The 22,933-nt window shown below is 51.2% G+C and overlaps 7 protein-coding genes across 7 annotated transcripts; 5 read left to right on the top strand and 2 right to left on the bottom strand.

Annotated features, from left to right (window-relative positions):
- Positions 1-2,151: 2,151 nt before the first annotated feature.
- On the top strand, positions 2,152-2,889 carry GGI43DRAFT_202747 (uncharacterized protein). The gene has a single exon (XM_083200093.1). It carries the CDS (start codon positions 2,241-2,243, stop codon positions 2,697-2,699), a length of 459 nt encoding a protein of 152 aa, XP_083057078.1. The 5' UTR covers positions 2,152-2,240; the 3' UTR covers positions 2,700-2,889.
- A 467-nt stretch (positions 2,890-3,356) lies between these two features.
- On the top strand, positions 3,357-4,095 carry GGI43DRAFT_202786 (uncharacterized protein). Its single transcript, XM_083200095.1, has 2 exons — positions 3,357-3,750; positions 3,819-4,095. The coding sequence occupies exons 1-2, from the start codon at positions 3,473-3,475 to the stop codon at positions 4,042-4,044; spliced, it is 504 nt and encodes a 167-aa protein (XP_083057077.1). The 5' UTR covers positions 3,357-3,472; the 3' UTR covers positions 4,045-4,095.
- Positions 4,096-4,500: 405 nt separating this feature from the next.
- Positions 4,501-9,135, top strand: GGI43DRAFT_202770 (uncharacterized protein). The gene is made up of 4 exons (XM_083200094.1): positions 4,501-6,478; positions 6,549-6,881; positions 6,962-8,117; positions 8,190-9,135. The coding sequence occupies exons 1-4, from the start codon at positions 4,603-4,605 to the stop codon at positions 8,956-8,958; spliced, it is 4,134 nt and encodes a 1,377-aa protein (XP_083057076.1). The 5' UTR covers positions 4,501-4,602; the 3' UTR covers positions 8,959-9,135.
- Positions 9,136-10,080: 945 nt separating this feature from the next.
- GGI43DRAFT_414522 (translation initiation factor eIF 4e-like domain-containing protein) lies at positions 10,081-11,963 on the top strand. The gene is made up of 3 exons (XM_083207050.1): positions 10,081-10,658; positions 10,774-10,845; positions 10,931-11,963. Exons 1-3 carry the CDS (start codon positions 10,449-10,451, stop codon positions 11,417-11,419), a joined length of 771 nt encoding a protein of 256 aa, XP_083057075.1. The 5' UTR covers positions 10,081-10,448; the 3' UTR covers positions 11,420-11,963.
- Positions 11,964-12,155: 192 nt separating this feature from the next.
- GGI43DRAFT_387152 (acyl-CoA synthetase) lies at positions 12,156-14,117 on the bottom strand (the record flags this gene model as incomplete). The annotated part of the gene is made up of 3 exons (XM_083203889.1): positions 12,156-13,385; positions 13,490-13,794; positions 13,877-14,117. The coding sequence occupies 3 exons, from the start codon at positions 14,115-14,117 to the stop codon at positions 12,156-12,158; spliced, it is 1,776 nt and encodes a 591-aa protein (XP_083057074.1).
- A 3,736-nt stretch (positions 14,118-17,853) lies between these two features.
- On the top strand, positions 17,854-18,508 carry GGI43DRAFT_387151 (bola protein; the record flags this gene model as incomplete). Its single annotated transcript, XM_083203888.1, has 3 exons — positions 17,854-17,949; positions 18,076-18,182; positions 18,250-18,508. 3 exons carry the CDS (start codon positions 17,854-17,856, stop codon positions 18,506-18,508), a joined length of 462 nt encoding a protein of 153 aa, XP_083057073.1.
- Positions 18,509-19,309: 801 nt separating this feature from the next.
- Positions 19,310-22,587, bottom strand: GGI43DRAFT_414516 (uncharacterized protein). The gene has a single exon (XM_083207049.1). The coding sequence runs from the start codon at positions 22,049-22,051 to the stop codon at positions 19,592-19,594; it is 2,460 nt and encodes an 819-aa protein (XP_083057072.1). The 5' UTR covers positions 22,052-22,587; the 3' UTR covers positions 19,310-19,591.
- Between the last annotated feature and the right edge of the window lie 346 nt (positions 22,588-22,933).

The raw sequence follows: 22,933 nt of genomic DNA, 5'->3' as shown, positions 1-22,933 counted from the left end.
TTTTTGCGCTGAGCTTTTTATTCTGGAGCCGGGTAGCATTAGGAAAGGCGCCGATTTGGAAAATGGAGTTAAGATCGCCTTGGTGGAGCTGTGAACAGAGCTTTTTAATTCGATTTGAAGTGGGAGGAAATGTGCAGTACTGCAATTCTCGTGTGGATTGATAGGTATGTAGTATTCGATACACGGGCTAGAGTGATCTTACAAGCGTGTATATTACCAAACGAGCAAAGGCCCTATATTGGCGGCGCGAGGTGCTAGCTGCATAAGATTGAGGGCACGACGACATCCGAGATCAAGCTCCGTACGGTGAATGCTAGTATACATGTATTACGACAATAAGACGCATGCACGAGCAAGTGTATACTGTAGTCTAGAGGTGCTGCCTAGCAGCATTAGCAAGCCGTCGGAGAAATGAATTGTGAATTGTCACATCTCGGAAAAGGATACGAAGCGGTACGAGTGGTGTACAAAAAGGAACAAGAAGAGGTCTGCTGGCTCTCCGGATACCGACCAATACACGTACATGAGCCCTTGATCCCTGGATGTCAGATATAAGTGGTAATGGTAGCAGTAGTACCTACATAGGTAGTATGTACGAGTAATACTACCGCTTAACTTATACGGAGCACTATTACTATTTTTACGTAGTAGGCCTATGTGGAATTACCTCTCGCGCAAATTGTATCCAACTTGAGGACGTAGCGAGATTTCGGTGGCTGTGGACAAACCAATAGTCTCTGGAGGCATATCAAAGCCCAGGCCATCTAAGGGATTAAAACCGAAGAATAAGGACAAGAGACAGACAGTAAAAAGCAAATAATATGTAATTTCATCACAAGTGTGTCTCAGGTCATCAAGTGCCGTTGCCTGCTTCTCCTCCCCTTAGATCCGGTCACCGAACAGAACTTGCAGCTATAGCTATGCAAATAAGCCTCCACCAAGATACCGAGAGCTCTAGAAGCCAGCGAGCCCTGTAAATTTCTTTTTTTTTTTTTTTTTTTTTTTTTGGGGGGTTTTTTTTTGGGGGGGCTTGTGCTCTGGAGCTTTGTGTTCTAGACAACGGGTGGATCCGAGAAGCCTCTTTTTTTTTCTGGGCGTTTGCTAGGAGGACCCCTGGTCGCTGCAAGTGGTAGTCTTTTGACAGGGATATGGTAAGTGAGGCTTGTCATGTAAATTAGTGCGACCAAAAACACAAACGCACAGCTAAATACAGAGGTCTAGAGCGGGAAAAATAGCGAGAAAACAAAGTAGCTGAGGAAAGGGAAACATCCAGCGGGTCATCTCAGCTCCGATGAACTCCACCGTCTGATTGGATCGAGTATCAATGGCCTGAGGTGTTGTATATCTCACTCAGCTGTCTTTCACTTTCTCGCTTCCTGCACCCTTGTTCTGATCGCTCTGATTCGCCGAGCCTCGTCGCTTCTTGGATCTAATGAGCAGGCTTGGCGGCGAACAGGCACACATTCAAGGCACCATCAGCTGGGTAGCCATGGATTGTTTTTGTTTTATAACGGCTTTTGCGGAGAGTGCGGCACCGTCTTAGTCGGGGTCTTACGCCCGTTGGATGAGGGCGAAGGAGCTGATGGCACAAAAAGAGATTTCTCAAAAAAATTAAAATAATAACAAAAATAAAAACAAAATAAGAAAAGTGCTGGGAAGGATCCTGCATAGAGATCCATCAATGGGGTGTTTCGGCAAGATCAGCCAAATGGCCAGCATCCATTACTTGTTTTCTTGGTGCTGGCTCCTTGTACAGTATGTAATCCAGGCCGAAAACACAGCAAGATCGGCTTTCTCCGCTTTCTCCTAGCTGTCGGGTCGGGTCAGGCCTGCCAATCTGCCCAGGAGCCATCCAGACCGTGAGCGCCTCAAGCAGCAGGCCATTTTAGCTGCAGTAGTGATTTGCATGTCGCCGGGTCAGAACTCGACGATTCGAGGGCCCCTCTTTCGAGGGACCTGGCTGCCGAGCCGAGAAAAAATTGATCGAAAAAAGAGCCCAGCAGCCCAGGAGGAAGCCAGTCAGATCCGGGAGGGACTGGCGGACGGTGGGAGCGGCTCGCATTAGCAGAATTCGGCTGTGATAGGCCCTACAGTAGACGGTGCCTCTTTTCTTACTTTTTTCTATTCGTTCTTTGTCTTTTGATTTGCCAGCCTCCCAAGGAGGGGACAGGACCCTGTGCCCATTATGCCGCGGCCACCCCCCTCATGGGAAAGTTGACAAAAGCCCGTGGGCGCGCAAAATGCTCGATTGGCAAGGCCCGATAGCAGAGACACCGGCTAGGCTCATCGTGGAAGCGTTCATGCTCGAAACTGCTCTTGGCTGTCTAGCGCCTGTTTATCCAGAACAAGACGCCAGCGCTAGCACCTCTGCTGATCTTTCTTTTTTCTCTCTCGATGCTTCTGTTTTTCGCCACCGCAGTTTTGACAGGATGGAGACCCGTCCGTCCCACAGGAGCACAGAACTTGTTTTCATGGTATTCTTCCTTGTAAGCTCGCTCGGCCTGTCAATTGACCCTCACAAGTGCGGTGCTAAGGCGGTCAAAGTCAAAATCAGGTCCAGACAATTGCCCCCCCAAACCAAAGCCCACATTCTCTCCGCTCCAACAAGTGTTGTAGTGGCACAAAAAGCAAGTTTGGCGGATGGATGCCTTGCAGGAATTACGGGTCACCGGGTTATCCAGATCCAGCACACGGAGTAGGCCGACGGGAGACAAAGGCACAGCGCCGCCAACTCCCGGGTTCTCGTTCTCGTCAGTCTTGGATCTTGGACGAAACCTGGTGAGTGGTCTGGTCTCACCTGGGACGCATAGGACACCGAAGACATTGTCTTACACCACGGAGCACCTGCCTCGGTACTAGTAGCTATACAAGGTGTGAATCCTCCTCCATATACATCCTACACCATCTCTCGGGTCTGGCTGGGCTGTCAGATTTGCGGTCTGGATCTGCTTGCCGTGCTGCTGCCACACCTATCTGCCTGTACCCAGTATATCATGTATTATATGTCACAGACTTACGCGTAGCAGCTATACGCAGAGGCAGGCTGCATACTCTAAGCTGCTAACATACGAAGGCCCCATGGGTAGGTACATGGATGTGTGCATGTACAAGTATGTTGCATGCGGCGGTGCTGTAGTCATGCACCGGTTGGCCGAGACAAGAGCCGGGCTCTCTCTCACACTTGCTCCTAAAGGGCTACGTGCCTTTCAAAAACCCTTTTTGCCGGGCGATATTAAGTGAGAACGGCATAGTACGACGCAGTACTGACTGTATATTGGAATACGGTAGTTGGTCTCGAGAGTCGTGTCTTGGGCGCAATAGTACCACCACTACCACCTTTGTAGGCAGGGAGACCAGCGGCGATTATGCCAGGCTAGGCAAGATTCATGGACCTGTCTCAGCTCGCCATCGCATCCGTCGGTCAGGCCAAAGGGGCACACACATGTAACAAAGAAGCCTCGCAAGGTGTCGGATGCTGTCAGCCAGCTGGTACGAGTACCTCCCCAGCAGCACTTTGTGTGTGGCCAGTGCTGGTATTGGTACCTCTAAGCAAGGAAAAAAGAAGGCGGCCGATGGGAAACCTTGTTCCTTGAATCGCCTCACTCTCATCCACCCTACTTCTCTCTCTCTCTCTTTGCTTTTCCCACCTCCCCTGCTGCGTCCACTCACTACTAACTGCCACTACTGCTGCCACTCGTATATCAATGCCCTACTGCCTATGCCGCACCAATCCAACATACAGCCATACATGTACACTCCCCCGCTGTTTCTTATTACTCTGTCTCAGCTCAGGGTCTCGAGTTCTTACTAGTCCCAAGCCATGTCTGTCCTAGCCCCAAGCCTCCGTCTCCACAGCCTGTTTGCGGCCATCAAGAGCGACAGCAACTCTCTGTAATCAATTCAAGCTGTTTCAACCGATTGTCTGCCTCCCCCCACCGCTTCCGGTGCGCAAATTGGCCTGGTTCCTTTATCCAGCTTGTCTCGTCTGGCTCCCTTCCATCGTCGTGTCTGGCAGCTGTCGGCGTTTTGCTGGCCAGATGCTGAGTTGCCTCTCCCTGATCCGGACAGTTTATAAACCGGACCCTTTGCCAGCCCGGCACTTGGGCGAACCGCCCTCGTCTGGTCCTTAACTTTTTTAACTTCGTGCTACTGCCATTTCACGACTCCAGAAAAAGCCCGTCCTTCCATCGAATGGGTGGAGCCAGAGATCTGCAATATCCCACGCCATTGCGATACCGGCATAGCTTCGTCAAGTAGAGCAGCACTAACGCATCGAGTCCTCGCGGGAGCCGTTGCTTTCCTGTCCTCTGTTCCGTAACTCCAATTATTCAGCGTATCGTCTGGGCGACTGTCTGCTTGTGATTGCCCTGAGCGAAGCTGGGCCAGGCTCTCTCCCATATACTATCATCATTGTTCCAACTGCTCTGTCTCCCTCCTCTCTCCTTCGTTCTCCATCCGTCCAGACCAACTCGAAACGTCTTTCTGATTTCTCCTTCTCAAGGACTCCAACCGCATATCCGGCTGCTCTGTGGCTGCCCTTGAAACGTTCCTCGCTGCCCTCCCACCGGTGCGCGTCTCCCTCATGCGTGGATCACCCACGATATGACGTCCCTGGGAGGTGCTCGCGAGAGCAGTAAGGCTCGAACTTCACAGTCCGCCTCAGCATCCACCTCTATTCCCGCTTCTGCTGCCCACGATGCCCCGCGAGGCCTGCCGGATCTCGATTTCGACTCGGGTTTATCAATGGAAGACCCGGCCCCTTCTAAGCTGACCGTGGCAGACAAGAATGGCCATTTGGAGGACAGTCCTCGCTCTCTGGGAGGCGGACGCTTCCTCAGAGACCCTGGTGATGCCGGCGTCCGCTCCAAGTCTCAGAGCCCATTTCGACTAGCTATGCCGTCGATATCACCGGGCCAGGTTGCCTTTTCCGCAATGCAGTATCTGCCTGTTCCCGTCATCATCTTGAACAACCTGAAGACGGTTGTACTGGCCAATGAGGCCATGGGGAGGATGCTTGGCATCATTTCCGACAATTTGAGCGACGATGACGTGTCGGCAACGATGGAGAAGCTGCGAGGGCAGACGTTGTCACAGGTGGGCATTGATATGATACAGGATGGCCGTCCCGTATGGGTCACATGGGAGGCTTTTCTCGACACTTTGGTCACTGAAGTTGGCGTACGGCCACCGGCGGCCTCGAATCATCAACGACGACCGTCTCACTTTGGAGGCGAAATCACACCAACGGCTGCCACTGTCTTATCGCAGACTGATGGACTAGAACACAAGCCCATCGAGCGGCCGACCCAGGACGCAACGGTAGAGGTCATAATTACTCGAAAAGACATAGCCAAAACCACCTTCAATAGCCGGTACAGGTCAAAGGAGTCGGAATACCATGCCTTTGCCAAGATGATCATCACCATCTGGGAAATCGAGGATAAGCAAGTCTTTTTCACTCTGACCTTCACCAACGCTCAATCTGCTCCAACTATGCCTGTTAGCGGTAGGAGGGCCGTTGCTCGATCTAGCATCCTCGAAGCCGTAGATAAAAAGTCGATTACTACGTCAAGCCCGGCATCCGTTGCGTCCAGCCGAGACTCTAGCTCGCCGTTATTCTACAGCCCGGGTGTCATTACCATGTCCTCAAGCCCATTCCCTCCCATGGGCCCTCCAACTGTGGCGTCTCATACTCAATCTAGCACGCCTTCGGTGCTGCAAAAACTCATTATGATGAAAGACGCCTTGATCGATAGCACACAGATGCCCGTTGTCGCCATGTGGAAGGATGGCAGTGTGACGTTTCCGAACAAAGCTGCGAGACAGCTCTTCCCTGAGAATGCTGATCTCGACTCGTCCCTCGATGGAGAACACTTGCTGGAAAAATGGGAAGTATGGAACGAAGATTTTACGAGACGCTTAGAAGTCAGCGAGTTTCCGATTTCTATACTGCTTAGGACAGAGAGACCCTTTGATAGCAAACGTATAGGCATGTACGGACGCAAGGGGAACAGGATCATATTCGACGTGCTGGGAGAAGCAATTTATGACGACACTACGCACGAGTTTCTTGCTGGCGTCGTGACTGGTCGTGATGTAACAACCATGACGGAAGAGATTACCCATATCAAAGAACGCGACGAAGAGCGTTTCAAGGTCATATGCGACACGATGCCGCAGCTGGTGTGGACGGCACGCCCGGATGGAACGCACGATTTTTTCAATACGAGATGGTACGCCTATACCGGCCTGACCCCCGGAGGCTGCATTGGACTGGATCTCCAAGGAGATATCCACCCAGCAGTTCACCCTGACGATAGACCTGAAGCTCGAGCTCGGTGGACTCATTCTCTGAAAACAGGAGATCCTTATGTGATGGAGTATCGTTGCCTTAGCAAAGAGGGAGAGTGGCGATGGTTCCTCGGCCGTGCCCTTGCGGTACGCGATAAAGAATCGGGCAAGATTGAGAAGTGGTTTGGTATGTTTGATTTTGAACCATTAAAGGAGGAAGAAAACGAGTCACTAACTAAACAACCTAATTACAATAGGAACTTGCACCGACATTCACGAGAGCATGCAGACGAAGCTAAGTGCCAAGCGCACACGCCAGCAGCTACTAAGTGTGCTTGCTCATTCGCACGTCACCATCTTCACTGTTGATCCCGAACGCCGCGTTACTATGCTCGAGGGTGCTTTGATATGGAACAGCGCCACCGAAGATAACCATGAAAGGAGCAGGTGGTTTGTTGGAGAAAACATGTATACCGTTTTCGATCGACTCACCGAACAGGCGCCTGACGCAGATCGCCCGCAGTGGTTGCAGCCCATCGAAGATATTCTGGGGGGTAGAACAAACGAGGACGTCAAGGAGCATGGAATTGGTAAGTGGTTCCCAAAAAGAACCCAATCCTAATGGATAAGTGATGGTATAAAGAGGCTGCAAAGCTAACTCTGATGGCAGATGACCGCTGGTATCGAACCCGGTTCCACCCAATGTTCGGAAAAAAGACGAAAGACAACAGGGCGACGCAGGAGACCTGTATCGAAGGTGTTATTGGAGTCATAATGGACGTGACCGAGCTAAAAGAAAGAGGAGAAGCTTTGCGAGAGCAAGACAAGGAAAAGCGCCGCGCAATGGCCAACGAGGCTGCTGCTAAAGAGGCTACAAGACTTAAAAGCCAGTTTTTGGCAAACATGTCTCACGAAATCAGGACGCCAATCACGGGAGTTCTTGGCATGGCGGAGCTATTGGGTGATATGGAGTTGACCGACGAGCAGCGTGAATATGTCGATAACATTCAAAGCTCTGCTACGTCGCTGCTTACGGTAATCAACGATATTCTAGATTTCTCCAAAGTAGAATCTGGCCGCCTGGACATTGAAGAAGTACAATTTTCCCTCTCGCATATTGTCCAGGAGGTGAGGAAGATGCTCAAGTTTGCTGTTGAGCGGAAAAGTCTAGATTTCCTATCCGATGTTGGGAAGGATATTGCGAATGAACGAGTGGTCATCGGCGATCCTGGCAGGTTGCGGCAGATTATTACCAATCTCCTCACGAACAGTATCAAATTCACGAACCAGGGATATGTGAAGTTTTCGGTGGTCAAAGAGCGCGAAACGGCCGAAACGATTGAGGTTCGATTTGTCATTGAAGACTCGGGTATCGGCATCGAAGAAAGCGTCCGTAAGAAGCTCTTCAAGCCATTTAGCCAAGGGGATCCATCTACGGCGAGAAAATTCGGTGGCACGGGACTTGGATTGACAATTTGCAAGAACTTGCTAGACCTGATGAATGGTCGTATCAAGCTGGAGTCAAGCGTGGGATCGGGCACCAAAGCAACGTTTTGGATTCCATTTATGAAGCCAACTGGAGCCCGAGCTCCATCCTTGGCGGAAGCCGGAGCCATTTCCGACCGACTACAGTCAGAACTGAGTCTCTCGTGCAATAGCTCGGAGTATGAGCAGTTGACGAGCGCTTCCCAAGGCTCAGATGGCCCGGTGAATGCCCCTGGTGCCAAGACGCGTCGGCGTGTATCAATAAAGACGCCTCCTCCGACTGAGCAAGAACTTCCTCGATCTGAAAGGTCACGAATGCATATATTAGTGGTAGAGGATAAGTAAGTGTTTTCTAACGACCGCATTCCAACTCTATCATTTCCCCTATGGTAACTAACATTTCTCTCCTATAGCCCAGTGAACCAGAAGATTGCTACTCGAACTATTGGAAAACTTGGGTTTCAAGTATCAGCGACCTGGAATGGCAAAGAGGCGCTGGACTATATGATTGGCGCATCAAAAGGTCAAAACAAAAAGCCAGATATCATTCTTATGGATGTGCAGATGCCCATCATCGATGGCTACAAATGCACCCATCTTCTCCGCCACCATTTGCCATATAAAAAGCTGGTTCAAGATGTGCCCATCGTGGCCATGACAGCATCGGCAATCCAAGGGGATCGCGAAAAGTGCACAAGAGCTGGCATGGACGATTATCTACCAAAGCCGGTGACGATGAAGGTACTGGAGAGAATGCTCATCAGGTGGTCACTAACCCGACGTCGGCCCCAGTCGGAACCGCCTGCTTCTGACTGCTCCGAGATGGGAGAGCACTGCGAAAACGCCGATATTCCGCATCTGGGCATCGAAGATGGCGATTTACTACCCCTTTCGGCCTCGGAAGAATTCCACCCTAACGCAATCACACCGCGGCCTCTGACGACCAACGGACGGCATGAGCCTTCGCCGTTTGACTCGGCCATTGCAGCTGAGATGTCGCCGCCGGTGCGCCGGCCGGAGGGAGAGCAAGAGCTGTCGAATATGCTTCACGGGACGAAACTTATTGACGCGGCTGGGGGTGTGCCAGCTGATCTCAGCAACATTTCCCCTCCCGAGTCTGGGGCAGGAGAGGCCTTGACTGAAGAGAATGTTAATAAGCTGGAGAATGGAAGGGCGATTTAAGCTCTGCTACCTTTTCTCTCCATTCTCTTTTGTTCATAACGGCTTCTCCCTTTGCGTCCTTTTTTCTTTTCTTTTTACTCTGATGAAAAAGTTTTTGATTTCAAGAAGCATTTGCCTTTGCTTATTTTAAGAAGGCATTGCAGATTTTTTTACACGATACTGAAATCTCACGATTACGACTTTTTGGGTGCGATTTTTTTATTCAACTTCCTATTTCACTTCGAAGGAGGCGTTCAACAGGAAGACACGACGGATTTACTTTTATTTATTTATTTATTTTTTAGGCTGAAAAAGAATACGGAAGGACAGCATATGCACAAGGTTCAAGGGAGTGCAGGTTAGTGCCGTTTTTTATGAGAGAAAGAAACGACAAGTGGGATATACAAGCAAGCAAGGACAGGACAGTTCTGGTTAAAGGGATTCTTTTTAACCTGATTTTTACATGCGGAGCGATATTTTTTTTCGATGATATTTTTTTTCTTGTTTCTTCTTTTTATTCCAATGATAGAACGGGAAACGAGGGTTTACATAGGAGGGAGGAATATAGGCAACGGACGGACGGACGAGTGCATATATGCTGGATGGACGGAAGGATGATATATTGCTGAAGGGGCTGTTTATTAATGGACTCCTTGCTATACGTAGGTATTTAGGTTTTGATGAATACGTATGAGGCGAAATAATTTGCATATACATGTATATGCGTATATAATTGAATTGGAATTGATATATTCTCGAAATATTGCTGGTGTGGTGGTGGCGGTTGAGATTCTTCTGAAAGGCGAGCTGTAGAGCAGCCTTCTATCTTGATCTACATTGAAAGTTTCCACTGTATTCTATGAGCTCAGCTTCCAACTTAGTATCATATTTCTTTTGTCAATTCCTTCTTATTTAACCCTTTTTCTTCTCTCTCCAGTTTTGTATTATCTTATAATAGCAGCTACTCCCTACAGCGCTCAACGTACTAGTGAAAATTTGTATACAGTACATGCCTTTTTAGCTAAATAACAATGCTGCGCTATGTACAGACTACTTATAACTTCTGCCTCATATTTCAGGCCAAATATCCCACTGTATAGCCACTGCCAGATGTGAACTTTTCTCCTGCACCCAGTAAATCGGCTTAGTGGCGCAAAAAAGTACAATCACTTGAACAGGCGTTCGTTCTTGACAAAACAAGCCCGATTCTTTGCCTGGAGCAAGTTCGGACTTTACAGGGCCACTTTGACCGAGTCTTATTTTTCTCCAATTTTCCAAACACTCGAAAAGTAGAAACGGCCATTGAGCTTCTTCTCTTTTCCTTGTACCGCCACCGCAAGTTTTTCTTGCTGCTACATCCCACCGCTGCCCCGCGATTTTCGAATTCCCGCCATTGAGAGCTCCAATTTTTTTTCTTGGTTCTTCTCCAAACATCCTCTTCGTTCTTCTTGCGGCTACAACCACCGACCACACACAACCTCATACCCTCCCACGCGACACAAATAGCAACAATGGCTGCTGCTGCGACAGAGGCAACCAACATGGACCAGCAGGTCGATCTCTCCACCATCCCCATCTCCCCCAAGGGCGCTGAGAACGGCAGCGAGGCCAAGGACGACAGCACGCCTGTGACGGTCTTCCACGACAAAGATAACTTCAATGTCAAGCACCCCCTCCAGAACAAGTGGACTCTCTGGTTCACCAAGCCCCCGAGCGGAAAGGTATGCGGCATCGGACCTGGAAGTGGCTGCCAATGAGGAAACATTGGACTCGCAGCTACGGGCCAACTTTGATTTGATCGAGAACTAGAGCTAATATCTTGTGTGTTCGCTTTAGGGCGACAACTGGAATGACCTGCTCAAGGAGGTCATCACTTTCGATTCAGTTGAGGAGTTCTGGGGTGTCTACGTAAGTCCATTACGCATCTACCGAGAGGCCTCCTTACGAGGTTTCATCCCCATGTTTCTGGTTGCTGACTATGCCTATCGTACAGAACAACGTTGCCCCCGTTTCAGAACTTGCCCTCAAGTCCGACTACCATCTCTTCAAGGCTGGCGTTCGCCCGGAGTGGGAAGACCCCCAGAACAAGCACGGTGGCAAGTGGTCCTACCAGTACAAGGATAAGCGCAACGTCGATGTCGACCGCCTCTGGCTGCATGTCATGATGGGCGCCATCGGTGAGACGCTCGAGGAGGAGGATGATGGTGAGGTCATGGGCGTTGTTGTCAACGTCCGCAAGGGCTTCTACCGCATCGGTGTCTGGACTCGCACCATAGGAAAGAGCATTCCAGGACGAGGTGATGGCGATGTTGCCGGCGGAAAAGGCCGAAGCTCGGAGAAGGGTAAGGACATTCTCCTGTCTATCGGACGCAGATTCAAGGAGACCCTTGAGCTCCCCAGCAACGAGCAGATTGAGTTCTCAGGCCACACGGACAGCGCTCACGCCGGTAGCACCAGAGCCAAGGCCAAGTATGTGGTGTAATCGCTCAGAGATGGAATTTTTACAACATTGGACGGGGAGAGGAGGCTGCATTAACTACACCCAACTACCTACCACCACCAGATATCCGTAGCATGTCCCCCAATGCGCACCTCTCTCAAGGTCTTGTCCCATCGTGGGACAGAACAGGTGGGCATTCAGGGGTCAGTGGTCAAGAGACATGATTACTTTTCCTTTGTCGGATGCGGGTCGGGGTTTGCGCATAGCAAGGCATGAGCTTGGCTTCTCGGGCAACTAATGACTCTGGGACGATAGCATCTTTCTCACATCACATGACGGCGTTGGCTCAGGAGCTCTCGTTATCTTTTTTCTTGAAACTGGTCAAAATTAGGCTGCGCAAGACGGCAGATGCGGCTGGCGAGGAACCGAAACAGGAACCCCCTATTTCAGAAAATCCCGAAAAAGAAGGAAAAAAAAAAAATAGATGTCTGATATTCAGGCCCAAAATGCCGTGCTATTTTTCTTATGCATTTATTTTCCTCTCTTATTACAATAATTCTTTGTCATCAATTGATTTACTGTTACCACTTGAGACTCTTGTGTGATTTATACTTTCATGAGTTCAGATGTGTCTTTTTATTCGTGTAGATTGCTTAGATATTGCCTACTATATAACGTATCTATGACTCTATTCTACATCCAATAGCCAAGGCTGTCAAACCCAAAGTAGCAGTATAAGAAGGAAAACATGCAAAATATGTGTGAATCAGCAAAATATCTATGCCTCATCACCGCTGTGCTCTTCCGCAAAGATGGCCTTGACAAGCTGCTTCTTATTGATCTTGCCCATGGCATTGCGCGGTATGCTGTCAACCACCTTCATGACCTGGGGGATCTTGTAGTGTGCCAGGCGGCTCTTGAGCGCGCGGCGCATCTCCAGCGGCGTCCACTTCTCGGTGACGGATCGGTCAAGCACGATGACAGCGCCGACCTTTTGGCCCCAGTTACCGCTGGGCACGGCAACGACGGCAGCCTCAGAGACTTGTGGGAGGGAGAGGAGCTCGCGCTCGATCTCAAGGGCGCTTACCTTTTCGCCGCCCGTCTTGATTATGTCGGCGGACTTGCGGCCCTGGATGAAGTATAGGGGTCCCTTGGCCCAGGGCTGGTGGGAGGCGTTGAGGCCGGCGGTAGTGACGGGACGACGGACGGCGACGTCGCCGGTCTTGAACCATGCGCCTTGGCCGTCTGGGTCGGGGCTCGTAAACTCCTTCTCGGTGGCGGCTGGGTTGCGCCAGTACTCCTTGAAGATGGTGGGACCGCGAAGCTGGATCTCGCCGGAGCGCTCGCGGCCATCTGGGCCGACTTCCTGGCCGTGGAGGATGACGTCTGACGAATCGACGTCGACCAGGCGGGCTTGTACAGAAGGTAGTGGCCAGCCGACGGAAGCGTCGACGCGGTCGGCGAAGGAGAGACCGCAGGAGAGGGCCATACCAACTTCGGTCATGCCGTAACGCTCGAGGAGGACGTTGCCGTTGCTGAGGGTGGCCCAGGCAGTCTTGATGGGGGTCGGCAGGGCAGCGGATCCGGAGATGTTGAGGCGGAGATTGGAAGGGGAGATAGCCTCGCGAGATGCATCCTGAACAGGAGGGGGTAATGACTTGTGGGTGTTGAGGAGGCGGCTGTAGATGGTGGGAACTGCGGTGAAGAAGGTGACTTTGGGTTTGGGAGCCTTGGATAGTGTATCGCCGTTGGTTGCGTCGCCATTGGTGGTCTCGGAAGCTGGGAGGAAAGGAGTAGCGAGGCGGTTCCAGACGGCATCGGCGTTGAAGGGGAACATGAATTCGATAGAGGACCCGGCGAGCAAGGGAGTCAGGATGGCGTTGACGACGCCATGGATGTGGTGGAGAGGGAGAAGATGGAGGAGATGGTCCGAGGGAGAGTATTCCCAGGCTTCATGGAGAGAGCGAGCTTGCGCTGTGAGGACAGACTGGGGCAGCAAGACGCCTTTCTGGAAATGGGTTTTAGAACGACGTTCAAGTTCAAGTTTAAGTGGCTCTTATGGAGCGAGCACAATAGCAATAGCAATGGCAATACTGAGGGCATGCTTCTTACCGGTTTGTTTGTTGTCCCTGAAGTATAGAGCATGAGACCTGCTTGGCCCGGCTCGGCACTGTCCTCCAAGGGAACCTCCTCTCTTGTGGCATCCGCACTTTCGGTATGCTTGGGCAGCTCCACGTGGGCCGGCTTAGATGTCAATTCTGCAGCCAAGACCTGCTGGGCCTTGGACGCAAACTTGGGAGAGGAGACGAGCAGCGAGGCCTCGCTGTGATTGATGACATACTCCAGCTCTGGGATGGGGAATGCGGGAGACAGAGGCACGGCTATTGCACGTGCGGCCAGAACTGAGAGGAGAGTGACTGTAAGATGTCCCAATGATATCAGCGAGTTTTGCTCATATAAGCAAGACCACGGGCGGATATCGTTAACGGGGCCGCTCACCTACGTAATCGTAGCTGTTCTCTACCAAAAGGGCAACCCTCTCGCCGTCCAGGTCGTCGCCGTTGGACTTCCCCCGCGCCTCCAGCAGCCGGTCCCGCGCTCGGCGCACGTCGCCAAGCAGCCGGCCGTAGGTGAAGCTCCGACCAGAGAGCGAGTGGATCACGGCGAGGGCATCGGCGTCGTGGCGGGCTACGGCTTCGAAGATTGCCAGGCGAGGCAAGGCGGCAGATGTCGAACCCATCCTTATCTGAGTGGCTGTGGCTGACAGGAAGTGAGTGAAGGGCGAGGCAGAGAAGAGGGAGTGGGAAGAGGAAGAGGATGCAGCAGGATTACTGGCCCCGCATCGACGGCGGGAAAGCAGAGAAGAGGGGCCATGCGAGCGAAGCCGGGAGGAAGAAGAGGAGGCCGAGGCGAGGCGACGCAGGGCTGGCGAGGCGACGATCATTTCATTTGATATTGATTGATATGGGGGGGAACAAGGCAAGGCAGGGTAGGGCTAATAATTTGTCCGTGTTGGAGGGAGACGAGCACCAGGACCTGTGCCGGCAGAAATCCTACAAGCGGTAGTAGCTCGACTGGACGAAAAGAGGAGAGATGATGCAGATGGCAGATGCAGACAGACACGAGGGTGAGGGGCAGAGGAATTGGGGAGCTGGCGGGGGAGTGTGCGTCTGTGTGTGGTTATTTTTAAATTTCTTTGCCGACGTGATGCTTTGCCGCAATCTGCCGTAGCTCGTGGCCTTGTCTTGCTGCGCGTGCGAGGACTCTCGTTCGCGATCGGTGCTGGCGATATCGATGGTGTTTTAGCCGGGGTTATAAAAAAGTGAAGCAACAGCAGTTTGAGACTAGGGAGCCAGATGTAGCGGCCGGGGCGCTGATCCGGTGCGGGACAATTTGCGGGTTGGACGAGGTGCCGGAAGATCGGGGCATGAGCGCCGCTGGGCCGGGTTTTGCTACAATTACCTAGGTAGGTAGGCATTGGCTTTGGCTCTCAGAGCTTCAACTGCTGCTGTGTCCGATTTTTTTTTTTTTAGCGCACCTATGACGCCGAGGAATACACTTGGAAGCACTAAACGGCCGCTAGTCATTGCAGTTACGGTGTAATGAGTGCCGAGTCGTTGCAGGGCACAGCAGCGTGCAACAAGAAAACATGCTCGTACTGCAGACGGCTAAAGATGATGTTGATGAATGCTAATACTACTACTAATACTACTAGTAGTAGGTAGGTAGGTAATACCAGTCATGGTGCTGTAGTACCTAGTAATACCAATACCACCTCAACCAAGTGTGTACATTTCACGCGGTTGTGATTGGCGATGTCGTTATGATTGGCATCACTCCATCTCTTGGTCTCGTGCAGCACGGCTAGTCTCGTTGTGCTCCCATCCCAGACCACTTGGTCCTAGCACGACTACCAAGGCAGGCGGTGGCCGCGACCGGGATTGGCGTCGAGTGAATAGGCGGGATGGGAATCACAAAAAGGCGGAGAGGAAATAAGCAGAGGCCTTTTGCTCCTGTGCCAGGCCGGGCCCCTGCCAGAGAAGAAGAGGAGACAGAAACTTATGCCAGCAAGCGGGGACCGCCACTTTTTGGTTGAGAACAGGGGTCTAGCAAGGCAATAGGGCGGTCACTGAAAGAGGAGACCGAATGTGTGAGCAGCATGGGTCAGCTAGGCGTCCCGACTTTTCTGAGCTCGATCTGCTGTCAGCCACGTTACGTTCGGCGATGGTTATTTAGCTAGTTTAGCGAACCGGCCGGCTGGAGACGTTGGAGAGGAGAGGCGTGATATTTCTCGTGAGATGGGTAGATCAGGGGGTAGAATACGGAGTAGAAGAGAGGGGAAAGAGAGCAAGGAGGTGTAAAGAATGAGAATGAGGCTTTGGTGAAGTGGTGACGGTGACACATCCATATACTGTAGGTGCTCACTCACACACCACACGACGGCTGCGTCGTTACCGCTGTTACACGGACCCTCTTGTCGAAGCTTGGTGACGAGATGGCATCTCAGATGGGGTGGCATCTATCTGAGATTTTGCCACCACCTCTGGCGGCCGCGTGAAATTTGTCACCTTTGCATTGGCTTAGAAGCGCATGTGTGAGCGTGAGCATGTAAGGGAGAGCCAAAAGAAAAGAAATTGATGCTCACATGTACTCGTATCAGTCAGTAGCAGCGTCTTGTGCCAGTGACAGAACAGAACGGCCACAGCCTCTAGTTGCAGCAGCACAAGCCTATTCCCTGCAAGGAGGCAGCAGCACCACCAGCACCTCCTCAAGACTCCTCTTGCTGCTAGCGGTGCTTTAACGAAATGAAGCTGCTGCACCTACGAGGAGGTTGCCCCCAAAGGACATGCACCAAGTATTACCGGCACACCAAAAAGCGTTTCCGCCTTGGGCAATTCTCTCTCTGTTTTCTCTCTGCTCGCTCAATCTGGCCACTCATCACCCACCCGCCCATGTCCACGCGGTTACACCACCGAGAGCCCCTCCCTGGTTGACGGGCTGCTCGCATACAGGGAAGATGGCACTATCGCAATCCATCAGCGTCACGGCTCGATCGAGACGAGCTAAAAAGGGCGGTCTCTGATCCCGACCTGCTGGGTGGTGCGTGGCGCGCACAGGCTGGTGCTGGTGCTGGTGCTTGGCTGGTGCTGGTGCTCAGGCTGGCCCTGGTGCTGGCCCAATTGCCGGGCGAGGACACGCAGCAGGCCAAAGCAGCAACCCTGCAGCTTGTTTGGCCCCCTCCCTTGCTGGTGCTCGTACTCGGACGGTATCAATGGCTGGAGTTGACCAGAAAAATTTTAAGAAACAGAGGGGACTGGAGGGCAATGTGAGTAAGAGACAAGGGGATAGACACCATGTGAACGAACCGGCCCAGGTGCGTTTAACAACATGGCATGAGGAGACGAGGATCCTTGGAGACGGTCAACAGATGAGCACGCCCGGTTTTACGGAAAACGCATTGGCTTGACGCTCCTGATTACTGCGGCTGGACTGCTCCCTGCCTCGAGCCGTGCCTCCAAGACCGGTTGACAAGTTACTACGGCTCTCGTCCCATGGGCACGGCAAGTCTCCATAGACTAGGCCTAGCAGTAGGCCCAGCATGTTGCGAGTTACTACTTGTTACAAAGCTACCAAGTATTGCTTGTACATGCGGTGCAGCAAGTATTACAACAAGCACCACAAGTCAAGTACAGCATATTCCTAGCTGGCTGCTTTTGCTTCCAGGGATGCCAATGCATGGCCGTTTGCTCCTGAGCAAACACTTGTACATACATGCTAAGAGAAAAACTCGGAAAAAGAAGCGAGAAAAACAGAAAAAAAAGAAAAAATCCATGCAGCCATTCGGGCGTGGCTGCTGGGGCGTGTGCGTTGCGGGAAATCCTTCTGCGGCGATGCCCCTTTCTTTTGTGCTGGGTGCAACCACTTTTGCACCCTTTTCCAGGCTGGAGCCACGCCCAGCGTCCAGGAACCGCCCGCCGCCTTTTGGCCCTCGTCACCGCTCCATGGTTCCCGGGGCCTGTCGCCGCCGCTGATTGGATCGCCGCCACTTTAGGAGTCATGCATGGCGCACTTGTTCTCACCGACTTCACCGAATTTCACGTTGTTTGCGACAAAGAACGACTTCTTATTTAGCAGGCCCTGCTGCTCGTTCCTGTCCGCCAGCCGGCCTCGAGACGTCCTTTTTATCCTCTCTCATCCCTCTCAGCTCTCGCCCTCCCAGTCTCTTTTCCCTTCCCAATCTCTCGGTTCCTTGCCACTGAGCACTTTTGCAGCTGCTTTTCCCATCCCGACTTACAGAGAAAAAAATCTCAGCGATTCTGCCGGCTCATCACCCGCGACCGCCTCTTTTACGCTTGACACACCAAGTCTCGTGATTTCCGTCTGGCGCACAGGGAACCGCCAGCAGAGCCTCAGTCAGCTCCACTAACAACGACAACCATTTTTATCATCCCACCCGCGCCAATTCCTCCGTCACCATGTATCGACGATACGCTCTCGGCTTCTCAAACGTCAGCCGCCAGTTTTCCACAATGGGTTCAGCAACACCTCTGGAAGATACCATCCGCGCCAAGGTTTGTAATTTTTTTTTTTTTTTTTTTTTTTTGCCTTTTCACATCCTGCATTGTTTGTTACAGCTCTTATTTTTATGCGCAAGGCCTGTATCCTGTTTCAGTCGCTAACTTTTATTTCCCTCTCAGCTGACTGCAGCACTCAGCCCGCTGACGCTGGAGATCTACAATGACTCGCACCTCCACGCTCACCACAAGGCTATGGCTGGCAACGTCTCCAAAGAGACGCACTTCCGGTATGACTTCATGAAATTGTTTCACGTCACGATTCATTTTGTCGACGGCAACTGACATCATTTCCAGGCTAGTCATTATTTCCGATGTGTTTGCGTCCAGAAAGCAGCCTGCACGCCATCGAATGGTCTACTCCCTGTTGCAAGATGAGATGGCCCTGGAAGGAGGCATCCATGCTCTTCAGCTCAAGACCTTGACTCCTGAGGAAGAGAAGCTTCAGCAGAAGAAGAAGGCAGCTTCAGCAGCGGCCAAAGAAGAGAGCACCAAGAAGCAGGATACCGCTGCCGCCGAAAAGACTGAGTCCAAAGCGGAGCCTACAGATGCGTAAACTTGGCAAGAGACCAAAAGAAAAAGAAAAAGAAAAAGAAAAAAAGGAGAGGTTTAAGCCAGGAGCTGTGGAGTGATTATCTCATTCGCCCTCATCGAGAACTCTTCGCATGCCAATGGTAGGCAGCTTGGATATTGCAATGATTCTAAGCGGACACACGGCCATCACGCACCGCCATTTCTTTTTAACGCAATGATTTTGACGATAATTGCACGACGCGCTACGAAACACTTTTTCTTAACCATTTACTTTTACGCTCCCTCTTATCCGCCATTCGACTTTTATTACTATTCAACGCCAGACGTCATTATAAAGGAAGAAGCTTAAAACTTAAGAAAACTCTTACAGGGACATTGGTGGCTGTGTTATTTGATCTTCCATACACTTCAATATTCGACGCTCAGAGTCAAGAAAAAAACCAAACCGAGAAAAAACTCCTCAAAAAAAAAAAAAAAACTTACTGGCGTTTACAGTATCGCTGTGTTTTGAAAATATTTATTCATTTTCTGGAATGAGACGGATTAGATGGTTTGCGAGCACTCCTCAAGGAGTCGGTTATTTTATTTCTCTCACTTGATTACCCCTTCTCTTCTGTATAGCTTTCTCCACTGGAAAGTGACCGGGATTTTTATTTTGTTTGTTTTCATTTATTTATATATTGACAAACTCAAACAAATATGTGATATGACTGGGGAGGGAGGAAGCGTTTTTTTTTTTTTTTTAGCTGTTAAGTGTTTTTACATGTGCATTAAGGCATTTTAAATGAAATAGACAAGCATTTTTACATCAATGTAAGAGAAGAAGCTTTGGATAAAAACACTCTTATTTTCATGTCTCTCGTACCGTCTTGACGCCCATATATGCGCCAAGGGGTGTCTATTTTTCGTTGCTATAAACATCTTCCATAATCGTTCAATAACAATAAACGCCCTATATATATGCCCATTTACATAAGACTCCGTAATACATTTTTTTTCTGCCAGTCATTTCATACAACATTCATGCCGCGTATCATGAAACATATACATCGTAAAAATAAGCTATTTTAAACCGGTCCAATCAATTTCTCTTTCAGTTTTCTTCTTAGTTGTCAATGCTACCGCCAATGAAGCTCGTTGACGAAGTAGATGCCTTCTTCCGGAAATGCTCCCTCAGCCGTGCTCGCTCCTCTGCCGTTCTCTTGCGTGGCTTCGAGGAGCCCGACCGGGCACTCGAACTGGGGGTGGTGCGGCCGTTTGAGACGAGATTTCCAAGGTAATCGGCCGCCGGGCGTGGGGAGGTTCTAGGGTTGGAGGACTTTGGGGGTTGTCGCCGAGTAGTTGACACTGGAGATGCGACTACTGCAGACGTTGTTGGGTGGCGTCGGGGTGATTGGCGCTCAGGTAGGCTTCTGTGCACCTTTGGTTGGAGTCGAGGCTGTGGTTGTGGGATAGCTTCGGGCTTAGGCTGAGGCTCAGGTTGAGGTTGTGGTTGAGGTTGAGCTTGCTGTGCTTTTGATCGTGATCGTGATCGTGATCCTGACCGCGATTCTGCCTGTGGCTGTGGCTGTGGTTGCGGCTTTGGAGCTGATGATGGTTTAGCAGGATATGGGAGATAATCAAAGTCGTCGCTCTCTTGATCCGAGGATACAGCTCGTGGAATGGGAGGCCGAGGAGGTGGAGGTGCCGGTGCTGTCCGTGATGGGGCCGGCACGGTTGGTGCTTGCCTCGTCGGAGGAGGTATGTCGCCAGAAGATGCTGCTCTTGGCCGTTTCTGCGCCCGCGACACACTCCTCCGTCCATCTCTTCTCACTTCCAGCGCGCCATCATCCATAATACTATCGTCGTCCAGCAAATCCACAACTTCAACGTCTTGCTCCATCACCATTTCCAGCTCGGGGGTTAGCTCCTTTTGCTTGCCCTGGTTCATTGCGGCCTTGACCCTTGCGACTTCCTCGGGATATGCACCTAAAATGGTGTCCAGGTTGTCTTTGTTTACACACATGCGATTGAAGAGGATGGGGCCCCGTAGGTCGTTGAACCATTCGATGGCAGAAAGATGATTGGGGCCCCCGCCGAGTGCGTACTTCAAATACCCCGACCATGCCCGGATGAAATCATCGAGCAAATATTCTCTTATTAGTCTCTTTTCCTGGAGCTCATAGAGGTGGCAGCACGCCTCGATAAAGCCTAATAGGTTGCCTGAATGAACTGTCGCATAGTCGGGGTATGTAGCAGTGAAAGCACTATAGGGATCTCCACTTTTGCTTATAAGCACGTCGATGGCTGCCTGTATCTTGTATAAATGGCCTATAGGCGTTTGGCGAGCATGAGATGCTTCTGGATTACTGTGGGGTAGCCTATTGACCTCGTCTTGGTGCCCCAGAGCTCTGTTCTGAGGGGCGGCTTCTCTGATATACCTGTGTGGTGGGGGCATGGGTGGCAATCTCTCCATCATATCGTCATCGTATGGGGTTGAGGCAGCAGAGCTTAAAGGAGCTGAGCTCTGGAGGCTCGGCTCAGGCTGTGCCCGTGTTGAAGGCATGCGTGTGGAAGGGGCTAAGCGTATTGGAGGAGTCCCAGAGGCATTAGGACCATCTTCATCAAACAGTATCGGCTTCATCCTCCGTGTGCGATGATGAACTGGATCAGTTGAGACCATAGACAGGTCAGGTGTTGGTATCGGAATATGAGGGCCAGACGAAACACGAGGCTGCGCACAGGGAGGCGTATCTGTAGTAAACGCCGTGTTTGTCAGATTGCTCGTGGGCTCCTGAGGCGTTGCTGTATGAATCAGTGTAGCTACACGGTTGATTGGAGCTTCGTGGTTTTCTTGGGCCTGGGGGACCTCCATCTCGAGATCATCGGGCTCGCTGATGCCCGATGAGGGGCCGGGGGCTGCAGCAGCGTCATCTGCTTGGAGCGGTTGGGTGAGCGGTGCGAGCAATGGCGATTCGTATGCCTCGTCAATAAGTGAACTGGTGTCAGATATCTCAGAATCGTCTTCCGATCTATGTGGTGAGGACGACCATGCTATAGCTCTCTCTGGTGATGAGGCTGCAGGTCTCTCTTGTGACGAAGCTATAGGTCTCTCTGAAGAAGATGCGGGTACGTTACTTGACCTCGCGGGGTTCGAGCCAGGGGAGGGTCTATTCTGTGCGTCACCGTTATTGACGGTAGGAAGGTGTTCAGCATCTTCCATCTGTTTGGAGTCCTCTTTATTCTCTTGATCTCCTTCGTCTTCTTTATCCTCTCGATCCTCTTCATCTTCTTCATCTTCTTCTTCCTCTTGACCCTCGTCCTCTTCGTCCTCTTCGTCCTCTTCTACCTCGTGGGTTTCTTGGCCCTCTTTCTCGTTTTTGTCGTTTAGGCGAACAAACGCTTCTTTCAGAGTTTGCAGAACGTGGCCCGGGGCAGTAGACAGGCCGTGCGGCCCATCTTTCATGTCAACAGCCCACGAGCCTTCCGCCTCGAGCAATGACTTTTGATCTTTGGGAATGGTGGCAAGACTCCGGCGGCCCATTAGATCGGTGACATCGCGCGTTGGTGTCGTTTTGGGAGGCATTTTGAAGTCGGCAATGATGCGACGCGGCGACTGGTCAGCTCATCTGTAGCAAACGCCCTGGGTGTCGTCAACAAAAGTGACGGCCGAGCAGTGTTAGCAGCTACTCGAGGTGCAATCGAGAGTTCGCGAGGTCCGTTGATCAGGCAATTAGAGAGAGTCGCCGTGGGTCGCTGGCAGGGCTTCGCATCCCATGACTCAGATCATAAACACCATGCAGTCGAGCGGGACGTCGCAAAACGCGGTCCAGGAATTTTTTCTGGAGTTGGAGATTCGGAAATCGCGTCCTTGTCCGCTGAGCTTTAGTGGGGGTTTCTCAGTTGACAGGGAGCTCGGACGGGAGCTCAGAAAATAGGGAAACTTACAACTATAAGCACACAATTCTGTATTACGAACACAATTTTACTATACATTTCTATTATGCTCTACAATCTTCAGTACTAGGTAGTAGCTCTACTGCTTCTTTTACTACTAGGTACTTCTACTGCTTCTACTGCTTCTACTATCTCTACTACTTTTACCGCTTTTACCGCTTTTACCGCTTCTACGCTCTACTGCCTCTACGACCAAGAATACCTTTAATAACCTGTGTGTTCGTGTTTCTATATGTGTGTACATTTTCATTTTGCGGTCCCTGTATATACACCCTTGCTCAGCAAGATCGCACATGGGGCACACGGCTCTAGCGCTTTGGCGGTGATGCAAGACAAGTACCACGGTACAAGCGTTCTAGACCGCGACACAACCGCCAGCTCTGGATCGCCACCGTTGCCTAAAGTACCCGGTACAAAGATCGCTAGCTCATTAGGTAGCATCAGGTGCTTGGTACTAACGTAGCCGAGCGCTTGGAGAGATACTCAAACGCTCAGCAAGCTCCACGAGGAC

This window comes from Trichoderma evansii, assembly GCF_050947405.1.
Source record: "Trichoderma evansii strain SZMC 28006 chromosome Unknown GGI43scaffold_23, whole genome shotgun sequence".
NCBI classification, from domain to species: Eukaryota; Fungi; Ascomycota; class Sordariomycetes; order Hypocreales; family Hypocreaceae; genus Trichoderma; species Trichoderma evansii.
The sequence above is the reverse complement of the archived record's forward strand: the minus strand, read 5'-3'. Positions and strand labels throughout refer to the sequence as shown.

What these genes read in the sequence shown, in the direction of transcription:
- GGI43DRAFT_202786 (XM_083200095.1), top strand. Translation starts at nt 3,473, where the DNA reads ATGCTGTCAGCCAGCTGGTACGAGTACCTCCCCAGCAGCACTTTGTGT. An exon ending in TCCAACATACAGCCATACAT is followed by an intron (nt 3,751 to 3,818) that starts GTACACTCCCCC and finishes ACTAGTCCCAAG; the next exon opens with CCATGTCTGTCCTAGCCCCA.
- GGI43DRAFT_414516 (XM_083207049.1), bottom strand. Translation starts at nt 22,051, where the DNA reads ATGCCTCCCAAAACGACACCAACGCGCGATGTCACCGATCTAATGGGC.
- GGI43DRAFT_202747 (XM_083200093.1), top strand. Translation starts at nt 2,241, where the DNA reads ATGCTCGATTGGCAAGGCCCGATAGCAGAGACACCGGCTAGGCTCATC.
- GGI43DRAFT_202770 (XM_083200094.1), top strand. Translation starts at nt 4,603, where the DNA reads ATGACGTCCCTGGGAGGTGCTCGCGAGAGCAGTAAGGCTCGAACTTCA. An exon ending in CAAGATTGAGAAGTGGTTTG is followed by an intron (nt 6,479 to 6,548) that starts GTATGTTTGATT and finishes TAATTACAATAG; the next exon opens with GAACTTGCACCGACATTCAC. An exon ending in ATATTAGTGGTAGAGGATAA is followed by an intron (nt 8,118 to 8,189) that starts GTAAGTGTTTTC and finishes TCTCTCCTATAG; the next exon opens with CCCAGTGAACCAGAAGATTG.
- GGI43DRAFT_414522 (XM_083207050.1), top strand. Translation starts at nt 10,449, where the DNA reads ATGGCTGCTGCTGCGACAGAGGCAACCAACATGGACCAGCAGGTCGAT. An exon ending in CCAAGCCCCCGAGCGGAAAG is followed by an intron (nt 10,659 to 10,773) that starts GTATGCGGCATC and finishes TGTTCGCTTTAG; the next exon opens with GGCGACAACTGGAATGACCT. An exon ending in AGGAGTTCTGGGGTGTCTAC is followed by an intron (nt 10,846 to 10,930) that starts GTAAGTCCATTA and finishes CCTATCGTACAG; the next exon opens with AACAACGTTGCCCCCGTTTC.